Source organism: Pseudorasbora parva, chromosome 24 (genome assembly GCF_024679245.1).
Source record: "Pseudorasbora parva isolate DD20220531a chromosome 24, ASM2467924v1, whole genome shotgun sequence".
NCBI lineage: Eukaryota > Metazoa > Chordata > Actinopteri > Cypriniformes > Gobionidae > Pseudorasbora > Pseudorasbora parva.
Window position 1 is genome coordinate 33,294,131 of NC_090195.1, and position 14,025 is coordinate 33,308,155.

General features: G+C 45.7%; 2 protein-coding genes across 3 annotated transcripts in view; one reads left to right on the forward strand and one right to left on the reverse strand.

Annotated features, from left to right (window-relative positions):
- The window catches only part of LOC137063323 (LYR motif containing 4), a 101,791-nt gene that overhangs the window by 33,505 nt on the left and 54,261 nt on the right, over positions 1–14,025 (reverse strand). The gene's annotated exons all lie outside the window — the stretch shown is intronic.
- LOC137064039 (uncharacterized) lies at positions 8,254–13,283 on the forward strand. 2 transcript variants are annotated; one of them, XR_010901476.1, is made up of 2 exons: positions 8,254–9,766; positions 13,085–13,283. XR_010901476.1 is itself a non-coding variant. In XM_067435377.1 (2 exons), exons 1-2 carry the CDS (start codon positions 8,647–8,649, stop codon positions 13,212–13,214), a joined length of 1,032 nt encoding a protein of 343 aa, XP_067291478.1. In that variant the 5' UTR covers positions 8,254–8,646; the 3' UTR covers positions 13,215–13,283. The 2 variants fall into 2 exon arrangements, 1 of the variants encoding a protein (XP_067291478.1); XM_067435377.1 differs by having other exon boundaries at positions 8,254–9,548.

Here is a 14,025-nt window from a genome sequence, read left to right on the forward strand (position 1 = left end):
TGAAAATGATGTCATCATTTTCTCACACTGTTTTCTTATCTGGATCACAAAAGTGAAATGTGTACAACAAATGATATATAATGAAATCAAAAATAAAATAAATGAGTAATAAAAGACCAAAATAAAAAGGTATTCTGCAAATACAATGGCTTTCTTTGAGGAATACATCAAAATGTAAAAATATTTATTTAATGAAAATCAAAAATAATACGTTTGAATGATTTATTCACAAATCAGACTGATTCGATTCTCAATGATCTTTTCTTTTTTTTTCTTTTTTGTAATTGCATGGAAAGAAGTGACCAAAACTACCGGTAATTCCAGTACTATTCAAAATGTTTAATTTTTGCTTAGCCAATATATCCAGTTAAACAAGAAAGACATTTATCATCAAATACTTTCATTACTGCCTTTTTTAACCCTCTGGGGTTCTTCATTTATGGGTCACACTCAGGACCTTCGGGTCTAAAAGGACCCGGAGGTCGGGAATCAAAAAAAAAAAAAATTGAGTAAAATCAATGAAATATATTTTTGTTCAATAATATTTTTTCTTTTCTTTTTTGGTGTTTTGAGATAATTTTATGATTTATAAATAATATTTATGCAATAATTATGACCCATTTTTTCCCATTGAATATAATAGAATTTTATTTTATTTATTTTTTCCTTTTTTTATTAAAGCTGTATTTCATTTTAGAGTCAAGCCTAGGCCTCATGAAAGCATTTTTTTTATTTGATTGGTGCCATCTGGTGGACACAGTGAGCATTTTTATCACGCAATAGCACATTTTTACCACTAGAGTGCATTACAGAACCTGTGTGTGTGTGTGTGTGTGTGAGTTTTTGTTTGTCTGTTTTGCACTCTTGATGTTTTAGAGATTCACCCCTTCACTGTTGAGTCCTTTTTTTCTGCATCCTGGCTGATTTGTAGATTATATGCACAAAAAACTCTGTATTTTCATATTTTTGCCAATTTCCCATTCATTTCCTATGGGGGTCTTTTTTGACCCGAAGGCCCCGAGTGTGACTATTTTTTTTACGACCACTTAGACTTTTCCAATCCTGTCCCCAATTTTTTTTTCTGTCCATATACCAAGTACCAATACCCTCACCAAGTTTCGTACCATTCAGATGAAGCTACGATTTTTAACATTTCTTTCAAAAAAAAATTCGGGTCAGAAATGACCGAAGAACCCCAGAGGGTTAAAGCAATCGAAATATATATGTGTTGCAGTCCTGGCCCAAGAACAGGGTGTTTGGTAGACTGTATAGAACGAGAGAGAGAAATAAAAGGGTCTTGGATGTACACACAGGGATCTTCACAGAAGCGAATGGAAAATAAAGATGTGAGACTCTTCCAGAAGATTTGCAGAGCAGCACTTATTCAGCAGCAGTGAAGTATGTAATGGCTGACAGACGGAGATGCAGACAGAGAAGATCATCTCATGGGAGCAGAAAAGAGCGGGAAAGCAAGAAGATGCCAAGGAGCGAGTGAAAGAGATGACAGAGAATGAGAACATGAAAACAAATGAGTGTGTATGTGAATGAGAAACAGCACAGAGGAAACTCTTATAGCTTTTAGTTTTCAGGACATAATGATTTAACACTGTGACCACCAAAACAGACATGATGTTACTACAATTACTGGCACCACAATAAAAAAAAAAAAAATCATAATGAATGATTTATCATCATCTCCAAACAGTCCCTGACAGGAAAACACCTTACTGGAACTATAGTATAGTGGTGGTATCAGTTTGACACTCCATCATCTGTCTACCATGTTCAAAACGTCCTACACGACAAAACTACAACATCATGACAAAAAACAAAACAAAAAAGCCACAGTTCAAAATCCAAAACCACTGTCTTTATATGGTAGATGTCCAAAATGAACCATGCCCACAAAAAAAACCAAAAAAAAAAAACCTTGGAGCATAATATATATTGCTGTATAAATGTTATGTACAGTAGGGCAAAAAAGTATTTAGTCAGCCACCAATTGTGCAAGTTCTCCTACTTAAAAAGATAAGAGAGGCCTGTAATTTTCATTACAGGTAAACTTCAAGTATGAGAGACAGAATGAGAGAAAAAATAAAATCCAGAAAATCACTTTGTTTGATTTATAAAGAATCTGTTTGCAAATTATGGTGGAACATAAGTATTTGGTCACCTAAAAAAAAAAGAGCCAGATTTCTGGCTCTCACAGAGCTGTAACTTCTCCTTTAAGAGGCTCCTCTGTCCTCCACTCGTTACCTGTATTAATGGCACCTGTTTGAACTCATTTTCAGTATAAAAGACACCTGTCCACCACCTCAAACAGTCACTCCAAACTCCACTATGGCCAACTGAATCTGCTATAGGTAAGCAGCTTGGTGTGAAGAAATCAACTGGGAGCAATTATTAGAAAATGAAAGATTTACAAGACCATTGATAATCTCCCTCAATCTGGGGCTCCATGCAAGATCTCACTCTGTGGGGTCAAAACGATCACAAGAACGGTGAGCAAAAATCCCTGAAAAATTCCTGAACCACAGAAAATCACTTACAGAAAACATTTGACCACTGTCATTGCCAACAAAGGGTATTGCCAACCTATGATGGAAATTAAAGGCCTCTCTAAAGCCCCTTTCACACTGCGATTCTGGCAAATACACGGATAATGCGACCCGGCATTTGTTGCCGGGTCGCTAGATTTGGTCCATTCACACTGCCAGCGAAATACCGTAATATGTGCACTTTTCACACACAACCCGTAACAGTCCCGGATCGAGTTGACACGTGACATCCGGATGTGACGTATAATGGCAAGCGATCTCAGCTTCAGCGCGGATAGTAAGGAGCTCTGTGGTCTCGACTTGTGTCCAGATTGCGCACATTTCTGCTTGTTTAATTTTAGTTTCTTTTTTATATGAACACTCTCTGCGCTTTAAACACCGACTAGCTCTTCTGGCACTGCAGGGTTGTATTATTGAAAAAACAAGCTGAGTCGCACGATAACTACGTACACGTTGCGGCATTAGTTTTGGCTTTTGTTCACACAGCGCTCGTCCCGGGTCAAATCCCGCAATATTACTAGGTCCCCGACCCGGGTCGAATTCGGTAATCAATCCCGGGACGTGGTTGCTTTCACACAGAAGGCGACCCGGCAATGTTCCGGGAATATTGCGGGTCCGACGTGCAGTGTGAAAGGGGCTTAAGGCGCACACACACACACACAGACACACACGCACACAAAATGGTTGCTTTACTATCACATTATAATTACTATTATAATTAGGACTATAATAATAATTACAAAAACTCACACTATTAACATGGCAACATAACCAAAAACCTATATATAAAAGGGTGTCATTGTACAATATCCAAAACATTTGAAATAATGTAGTACTTGCAAAGAACCATGTGAAAACCAATATGTCCAAAGAGCAGGGTATTTTCATGGTAAAAATCCAAAATCATAGTATTACTACAGTACATGTCCACAAATATACCACAGTAAATGTCCAAAACAAAGCATGACACATCAAAGTTCAATGCATTTACTTGATATATGAAATCCAAAACCATCGTATTTTTATTTGAGACGTACAAAATCAGTTATTACCATTGTACAATGTCCTACACGTCAAAACAAACAACAGCAACACAGTAATTACCATGATTATGACATTTACCAATAAATAAATAAATATAAAACAGGGTATAATCATAATAAAACCAACCAAAAAAAACAAAAAAAAAAACGAGATGTTCAAAAAGCGGTACTGACAGGATCTTGAAAAAAGATGGTATTATCATGGTGCCACGATGAAATCCAAATGGCACATATCCAAAATACAACAAAATATGAGTTTATAGCAGTTAATAGCAAAGCACCACAGTAGTATTTCGTTTTTAGTTTTCTTAGCAGTAACTTTAGTAACTTTTGTACCTGGGCAGAAACTACAGTTAACACAGTAAATATGTGCAAGAAAAAATAGAGAGCGATGAAGAATGATTGACACCGTCAAGAGAATCATAATGCTCTCTCAAATAAACAGGCTGATCGAAGAGTCCATTACTGTCTGACATTCTCTCTAAATCACTGCAAAATGCCCTCCATTACAGCCAATCCTCAGAGCCATTCAGCACGACGCCGACACTGATGACACGCTAACAACACAAATAACAAGACAATCCAATAATTCAGCATTACACTCCATCTCAAAGCGCTTCTGTGTTGACAACAGCCAGCACTCAAGGCTCTGAAGCATTAGCAGACTTAATTCGTCATCTTTTGTCTGGACCACGTTTAATCGCAATGACAATCTTTAGATTCCTAATATGCAGATGATGCATCCATGAAAAGGGAAGCAAAGCAGAGAAATTAATGGGTCAGCGCATGCCAGCGCATGAGGACTCTGGGCAGGACTAAAGAACGAGGAAGGAGAGATGTACACTCTTAAAAATAAAGGGTTCTTAAATGGTTCTTTACCAGGGTGTATGGATCTATGAAGAACCTTTAATATCCAAACAATTGCACAAAAGGTTCTTTTGCAGTCCAAAAAGGTTCTTTAGGCTGCATTTACACTGCAGGTCTTGATGCACAGTTCCGATTTGGTGACTATATCCGATTTTTTTGACGACCCACTTACATCATCTTTTCAAAAGCGACCCGTATCCGATATTTGCATTTACACTACACACTGGCGAAACAGCCCAAGGCGCTCTTAACCGGTGAAAGGAATAAAACAGTGCGATATGCGATGGATGCAGACAAAATGATTGCACAATGTTTTGCTGTCTGCACTGTTCCACACATCTATAAAGTCGGCAAAACATTTCTCTCTTAAGACGGAGAAAAAGAGGAGAGCCCTTGGCGGGGTTGCCAGGTTTTCACAACAAAACCCGTCCAATTGCAACTCAAAACTGTGTTAGTAGCCCAATTCTGCATGAAAACCGCAGACTTGGCAACACTGGATCGCCGTTTGTGTCCACCTGAGTTGACGTCATTCGCCTCCGTCCTTTTTTCAATGACGTACGACTCGCATTTACTGGGGAATATCCGATCTGACCGCTTACATGGCAGACGCTAATGCACGCATCCGAATCATATCGGATTTATTACCACATATGAGTGAGGCCTGAATCCGATCTGAGGATATCGGAATTCATGCGTTTTTTTACTACTTACACGTTCACATGTCATATCCGAACTGTGCCACATGAGAGGAAAAAAATCGGAATTGGGTCACTTGAACCATGCAGTGTAAATGGGGCCTTAGACTAAAATGGTTCTTTAAAGAACCTTTCACAAAATGGTTCTTTGGGGAACCAAAAAATTCTTCTTCTATAGCATCACTGTGAAAACCTACTTTTGGTTCTTCCTGGCACCTTTATTTTTAAGGGTGTAGGATGAAAGGTCAGGGGAACACCTGCTGCACGCGGGACGCCACACACACCATCGCAGGCTCATGCTAGGAAACAAAAACACAAGTGAAGCGGGGAAAACACAGCATTCTGCTTCCCCACAATCCCTCTCTCAGAGAATAAACAACAAACACAAATCAACTCGTCACTGCGAGGCTCTGGAGGATTGACTAAACCTTCTGTTGAGTGTTGTGAAGAAGAAAAAAACGAACGGAGATGGACTGCTGAGAAGTTTCTTCCCAAACAGTCTTATACTTCTGCACAAAAAATAGATAAAAAAATAAATAAATATATATGTATGACCTAGTTTTTAGGACATTAAACCACGGTTATACCAAGTTATTTTGCTTATGCAATTTTACCATATGCAATATTACTATAATAATAAATAATCAGATCATGAGCTGCTTGAGAGTAAAAGAACACACTGTGGAATATCAGTGCATATACTGCATATAGTTCAATTGCAACCTTTGAGATTTTATAATTGAACTAAGCCATACAGTGCTGTAAAAAAAATATATCTGTTAATTATAACTATTTTTTATAACTGTATAATTAATTAAAACTGTATTTTTTTAAAATTATACAGGTTTTGAGGTATATGACTTTTTTTCATGCATGAATGGGTGTTAACCACATTTTCTACTGATTGAGAGAGGAAATACTTCAGTAGACTGACTATGATGCCCTGTTACTGTCGAGAGTGAATGTTGTAGAAAGATTCCACACTAGAGATAATTCACGTTTGCAAAACCCCTCAAACTTCTGTGGGGAGACAAACACCAATAAAACACAGACCTGCAACACACTCATTACGGACACATGAATATTAAATTATGACCACGGAGAGAGACGGACACCTTAAGCATTTAAAAAATCTAACCTTGTATAACAACACACTGCCAAAATGAGGGAGAAACGCGGAAGAACATTTAAAAGGTCTAAGGATATTTTCAGTACATTTACAGTGTCTGAACAAACGACACAAGCCAGTTTAACACTTTTTTGTGCCCATTCTTCTTTAAATTGTCAGTCTACATCATTGTCTTCTGTGAATCAGAATAATCCATCGCGTTCAGAACGGTGACATACACCGGTACTGCAGTATGATAAAAATTCATATCATGTTCATATCTGAACACAGGTAACAATGACATTTTATTTAAAGGTCCCGTTCTTCGCGATTCCATCTTTCAAACTGTAGTTAGTGTGTAATGTTGCTGTTAGAGCATAAAAAATACCTGTAAAATGATAAAGCTCAAAGTTCAATGCCAAGCGAGATATTTTATTTAACAGAAGTTCCCTTTCGAAGCCTACAGCGAACTGCCGGTTTGGACTACACCGCTGCACTTCCTGCTGTAATGACATCACTAGAACCGTTTGTTGACTAAAGCTCTGCCCACAAGAACACGCAAAATAGGGGGCGTGGTCTCGTTGCTCTCCCACGTGGAGAAGAGCGCGCATTCAGCGCTTGCATCTCCCCGTTATGGTAAGAGGCGGGACCTTTCCGGGCAAAGAGCGCTAAGCTGCCGTCCAATCACAACACGGGAAGCGCTGGCCCAATCAGAACTTGTGACGTATTTCTGAAGGAGGGACTTCATAGAACAAGGAAATCATCAGGCCGTTTTTAGGACAGAGGAAACAGCGCTGTACAGATAAGTCAATTGTGTGAAAAATACTGTTTTTTTTTTACACGCGAAACATGAACTCATGTTATATTGCACACTGTAAACACAATCAAAGCTTCGAAAACATGCGAAGAACTGGACCTTTAAAGTAATTATCAAGTACTTTCTACAGATCTTTTTTGGTTACTAGAACTCTTGTGTAAGTGAACTATACTAAGCTTTTGTCAGTGCAACATACTATTCTTATTTAAAGTAAGTCTAAATATTTCAATTTTTCAGTGCACCTGATGGAATCACTCTACCAGCTAGCCTGGATGCCAGCCGAATTTAGCCCCGCCCACAAATTTTTTAGGTCGGGCAGTTTGGTCTGGCCTCGATCCATAGAGGAGTAATTATCCCTGAACAGAAACTGTTCGGACCGATGAAATCATCAGGGCGGGGTTTAGACGATGATGGACAGATGATCAACAGTAACGTAATCATCACGTCATCAAAGGGGCTTGGGTTATATTTGTTCGAATCCTAAACGGAGAGCTTGTTTGTATCTGCATTCACCTTCACAATTTCTCTCTGAAAAGATGATCATGTTGGGTAAGTACTCTGTGTATCATTAAATTATTCTATTTTTTTACAACACCGGCTAAGATCGTGTATTCCAGCCTGATTTCAGCGCGCGTGCAGAGAGGGTTGCCAAATTTTTACAACAAAATCTGGCAACTACTAGCCCTAAACAATAGCTTCTCGGGGGGGTTCTCCGGGGGAAAAATGGTGTTTGGGGGGTAAAATGTGTTATTTTGGCAAGGTTGCCTCCTAAAATTCGCACTCATGGGTCTATATATCACATAATAGTCGCTTCAACCTGCGGACATAGAAAACAACCCGCGGGGGAAAAAACGTGGACTTGGCAACACAGTGCAGTTGAACTATGTTGACATTTGATAATGCGTCGCTTCGTTGCTCTGATTGGTTGTAGGTCTATCCAATTGATGTCTTTCCTGGTTCACTTGAAACACACCCCATAATCACAGCCCACTGGAGCATCAGACTCATATTCTGACTAGAGTTGAGTATGACCACGTCAGGCTATCTACCACCAACTTCACCAAACAAAATCACACACATCCGGTTTTAAACAGGGCTGCGTTCAGCCCCGACATTTTTAAAATGGAAACAGTGGTGCGTTGAACACTGTGGCAAGGGGGGCGTGGTTCAGCGAGGTCTGCAGCGGGAGAGAGAGCCGCGGGACGAGCGGTAAGTGAGTGGGTTGGACGCAGATTAATAACACCTGTCTCTTGTTCCAGTAATGAGCGCGGAGACGGGATAAAACACCAGCGGAACCAGAGACCAGGGAGAGAGAGAGTTCGGACGGTTGATGCCAAACCCCCACAGAGACTGAGTTACCGGAAGCCGGAAGTGCCGACCCGGAAGTGATCGTGTGTTTATGTGAATCCACACCGCAGTGTGTGTTATTGAAAGTTTTGAGTTAATAAACAAGCATCAACCGTCTAGCCGACCCCCGTGTCCTCTTCCTTCCTCATACTATCGAACTTTGCTACACTGGTGCCGAAACCCGGGAAGGAAGTAGGACAGCGCCGCCGCCATGACAACGCCCTCCGCCTCGCCATTTGCGGATGTCATCAACTCCCTCGCGGTCCTCCACCAAGAACACCACCAGGCGTTGCTGGACCTTCGGACCGAACAGGAGCGCCGCTTCGAGGCGATCGTCCAAGGCCAGCAAGAGGACCGCGAGCGGTTCCGGAGCTGGATGGACCGGGAGGTTCGCGCCGAGGCCGCCGGGCGGGCCAGCGCACCGGTTCACGTGCCCCTCCAGAAGATGGGGCCGGAAGACGACCCGGAGGCCTTCGTGGATCTATTCCAGAAGGCCGCGGAGGCCTGCGGGTGGCCCCGGGCACAGTGGCCGGTGCGCCTCATCCCCCTACTATCCGGAGAAGCCCAGGCGGCCGCGCAACAACTACCGGTCGCGAACCTCCTGGACTACGACGACCTGAAGAGGGCCATCCTTCAGCGGGTCGGCCGGACCCCGGAACAACACCGACAGCGTTTCCGTTCCCTGGAGTGGGGTGAGTCCGGTCGACCCTTCGCATTGGCCCAACAGCTCCGGGACGAGTGCCGCAGATGGCTTCTGGCCGGCGGCAGCGACGTGGACCATGTTGTCGATCTGGTGGTGCTGGAGCAATTTATCACTCGGCTCCCCAGGAAGACCGCCGAGTGGGTCCAGTGCCACCGGCCCACGTCGCTGGAGACGGCCATCAACTTGGCGGAGGACAACCTGGTGGCGTGCCCGGGGGTCGGCGAACCCCCATTAACTTCTCCCTCTCTCTCTCCCCCCTCTCTCTCTCTCTCTCTCTCGCCCTGTCCCTCTCCCCAGGTCCCGCCCTCCAGGCCCTCCTCGCGTCCCCCCCAGAGGCCGGGGTGGGATGGGCCTTGGACCGTCTGGGAGTTCGCGGGCCCCGCCCAGGGGGGCGGGGCCGCTGGGGGCTGGTAGTGACAATGGCTCTGGTTCCGCCCCCTTTCCGCGCTCATCCTCCAACCCACTCCCCGCCGCCGGGGCGGCGGGTAAGCCTGGGCTGGCCTGCTGGCGGTGCGGCGATCCGGATCATTTTGTGGACCGATGTCCGATGATGGACATCGGAACAATGATCCGGATCCCGAACGTCCAGCGGACCACCCCCGATCAGGCAGGAGAGTACCAAATTCCTGTAAGTATCAAGGGGGGTACATATCAGGCCTTGGTGGATTCAGGATGTAACCAAACCTCGATCCATCAAAGCCTGATGCAGCCCGGGGCATTGGATACAAGCCGCATGGTTAAGGTGCGGTGTGTGCACGGGGATGTGGTGGAATACCCGGTTGTCCCGGTCACGATACAGTTTCGGGGGAAAAAGCATAGTATAGAGGTGGCGGTTAGTCCACACCTCCGGCATCCGCTAATTCTGGGGACAAATTGGCCCGCCTTTTCGGCGTTATTGGGGTCGTTATGCGCGGATGCCGCTTGGGAGAAGAAGGCGAGGAGGGGGGCGGCGCGAGTGCAGCTTGGGGAGACTGAGACGGGACCCTTGGGGACAGCTTCAGCGGAACCGAGCGGGATCGAGAGACTGATTCTCTCGGACCGCGATGACTTTCCGCTGGAGCAGTCACAAGATGAGACCCTCAAAAATGCCTTCCAACAGGTCCGATCGATTGACGGTCAGTCTCTCCAACCTGCCTTGCCTGTCTCGTATCCATATTTTGCCATAATCAAGGATCGGTTGTATCGAGTGACCCAAGACACTCAGACAAAGGTAGATACAACCCAGCTGTTAGTACCAAAGAGCCGCCGGGAAATGCTTTTCCAGGCGGCTCATTCTAACCCAATGGCGGGTCATCTGGGACAGGCGGCCACGCTGAATCGTTTAATGACCCGATTTTTTTGGCCAGGCATTCATGACAATGTGCGCAGGTGGTGCGCGTCTTGTCCGGAATGTCAGTTGGTGAATCCACTGGCCGCCCCAAAAGCGCCATTGCGCCCCCTTCCATTAATGCAGGTCCCCTTCGAGAGAATTGCGATGGACCTCATCGGGCCATTAGAGCGATCCGCACGCGGACATCGTTTTGCGCTAGTTATCGTGGACTACGCAACACGATATCCGGAAGCAGTGGCTCTCCGCAACATCTCGGCGAAGAGTGTTGCGGACGCCCTGTTTCGTTTAATCTCCCGGGTGGGGATTCCGAAGGAAATCCTCACTGATCAAGGCACGGCGTTTATGTCACGCACGTTAAGCGAATTGTACGGATTATTGGGCATTAAATCCATTCGAACCAGCGTCTATCACCCACAAACAGACGGCTTGGTCGAACGATTTAATCGCACTCTTAAATCCATGATCCGTAAATTCGTACAGGAAGACGCCAAAAATTGGGATCGGTGGTTAGAACCCCTCTTATTTGCTGTGCGAGAGGTCCCGCAAGCCTCCACGGGGTTTTCCCCCTTCGAGCTTCTCTACGGTCGGCAGCCACGGGGGGTGCTGGACGTCCTACGAGAAACTTGGGAGGAGGGGCCTTCTTTGGCCAAAAACGAAATTCAGTACGTCATGGACTTGCGAACAAAACTCCACACCTTGGGGCGGCTATCTAGGGAGAATTTGTTGCAAGCCCAGGACCGCCAGAGCCGGTCATATAACAGGGGTACTAAACTACGCAAATTCACACCGGGAGAGAAAGTGCTCGTTCTACTCCCGACGTCAAGCTCAAAATGAATGTCAAAGTGGCAGGGGCCGTTTGAGGTCGCACGACAGATAGGAGAGCTCGATTATGAAGTGATACGATCCGATAGGAACGGGGCACGTCAAATATACCACCTCAACCTGCTAAAAAAATGGAATGAGGTGGAATCAGTGTTGTTGGCAACGGTGATCGGGGGAGAGGATGATCTCGGGCCAGAGGCGAGCATTAAAGCGCAATCAGTCGCGCTGGCCCCGGGGGGAGATCACCTCTCACCGTTACAACTCACTGATTTATCGAAATTGCAGGCGGAGTTCGCTGTCGTGTTCTCGCCCCTACCGGGACGTACCGACTTGATTCAGCACCATATCGAGACCAAGCCGGGCGTGGTAGTTCGCAGCCGGCCGTATCGCTTGCCTGAACACAAGAAAAAAGTAGTTCAGGAAGAATTAGGCGCAATGCTCGACATGGGAGTAATCGAGGAGTCCAACAGTGACTGGGCGAGCCCGATAGTTTTGGTCCCCAAAACAGACGGCTCGGTCAGGTTCTGTGTGGACTACCGCAAGGTGAACGCTGTGTCGAAATTCGACGCGTATCCAATGCCGCGGGTTGACGAGTTGCTTGATCGGTTAGGCACGGCTCGATTTTATTCGACACTGGACTTAACAAAGGGCTATTGGCAGATCCCCTTGTCTCCATTGTCCAAAGAAAAAACAGCTTTCACCACGCCGTTTGGATTACACCAATTTGTCACGCTTCCTTTCGGCTTGTTCGGGGCGCCCGCAACCTTCCAGCGACTCATGGATAGGATTTTGCGTCCCCATGCTGCATATGCTGCTGCGTACCTGGATGACATAGTGATTTATAGTCACGATTGGCAGCGGCATATGCAGCATGTGAGGGCGGTCCTGAGGTCGCTGAGGGGAGCGGGGCTCACGGTCAATCCAAAGAAGTGTGCGATTGGGCGGGTGGAAGTAAGGTATCTGGGCTTCCACTTGGGTCATGGGCAGGTGCGTCCCCAAATTGATAAGACTGCCGCAATTGCAACCTGTCCGAGGCCCAAGACCAAAAAGGAGGTAAGACAGTTCTTGGGGCTGGCGGGATATTATAGACGGTTTATACCAAATTATTCGGACCTCACCAGCCCTTTGACTGATCTTACTAGAAAGGGGCTACCAGATACGGTCCAGTGGACGGAGCCGTGTCAACAGGCTTTTACCCAAGTGAAGGCTGCTCTATGTGGCGGGCCGCTTTTACACTCCCCTGACTTTTCTCTCCCTTTCTTGTTGCAGACGGACGCGTCGGACAGGGGGCTGGGCGCAGTCCTGGCCCAGGAGGTGGAGGGGGGAGAGCGGCCGGTGCTGTACATTAGCCGTAAGCTCTCCAAGAGGGAAGCTAAGTACAGCACCATAGAGAAGGAGTGTTTGGCCATCAGATGGGCCGTTTTCACTCTCCGCTATTACCTCCTGGGGCGGGAGTTCACTCTCTGTTCGGACCACGCTCCTCTCCAATGGCTCCACCGCATGAAGGATACCAACGCGCGGATCACCCGTTGGTATCTAGCTCTTCAGCCGTTTAAGTTCAAGGTGGTCCACAGGCCGGGTGCTCAGATGGCTGTGGCCGATTTCCTCTCCAGAAATGGGGGGGGGGGGGGGGGGGGCTGCAGGCCGGACGGCTCCCCGGCCTGAGTCGGGCGGTGGGGGTATGTGGCAAGGGGGGCGTGGTTCAGCGAGGTCTGCAGCGGGAGAGAGAGCCGCGGGACGAGCGGTAAGTGAGTGGGTTGGACGCAGATTAATAACACCTGTCTCTTGTTCCAGTAATGAGCGCGGAGACGGGATAAAACACCAGCGGAACCAGAGACCAGGGAGAGAGAGAGTTCGGACGGTTGATGCCAAACCCCCACAGAGACTGAGTTACCGGAAGCCGGAAGTGCCGACCCGGAAGTGATCGTGTGTTTATGTGAATCCACACCGCAGTGTGTGTTATTGAAAGTTTTGAGTTAATAAACAAGCATCAACCGTCTAGCCGACCCCCCTGTCCTCTTCCTTCCTCATACTATCGAACTTTGCTACAAACACCCTGTTCTGATGACGCGAGAGTTGCAACTGCAGTAGCTGAGAAGGACAATCTTTGTGTTCTTTTAGAATAATTTTCAGAGCCTGATGAAATCTGTATAAATACGTGTTTAATACTGCAAAACACGCTTGACTTCACAATCTGCATTTGCCTTGCATTTCCGGATGAAAAGACAAACGTGTCTCCTAATATCTTCAATTGTCGCGTATACTGAGCTGCAGCGGACACATTTGTAAACGACTTTACTTGTGTGAGCTGTTTTTTTAACACAGCACGGTTTATATACATGTTGCTGCTGATTGGGCTGACATTTTTGACACACCCACCAAACAAGAGAAAATGCATCTCAAACCCCACTGCTGATGTTGCACACCATTTCCAGGAAACATGACGTTTAACCCGGCAACTGTAGTAAAACCAGTTTGAGCTTGAGCATGCCTGGTTTTCCAAACACCTTTCCCATCTGCCATAGGTCAGATCAGCAGATAGTCCCACCCCCAAACGCATGCCATTGGCAGACAAACAGAGCAACGTTTTGATTTCTAGAGAATGAACATACACGTGGAGTACATATCATTGTGTCTGCATGTTAAAGTCACCATTGAGAAAGAAAAAAATGATGATCCTTGTTTTGTTATGGAATATTGCACTATTAATTATAAATAAATAACCCATGCAAATT

Bases quoted from the DNA above. Each gene is read 5' to 3' on its own strand.
- LOC137064039 (XM_067435377.1), top strand. From the start codon at position 8,647: ATGACAACGCCCTCCGCCTCGCCATTTGCGGATGTCATCAACTCCCTC. The intron at 9,549-13,084 runs GTAGTGACAATG...CTCTTGTTCCAG, and splicing joins GGCGGGGCCGCTGGGGGCTG to TAATGAGCGCGGAGACGGGA.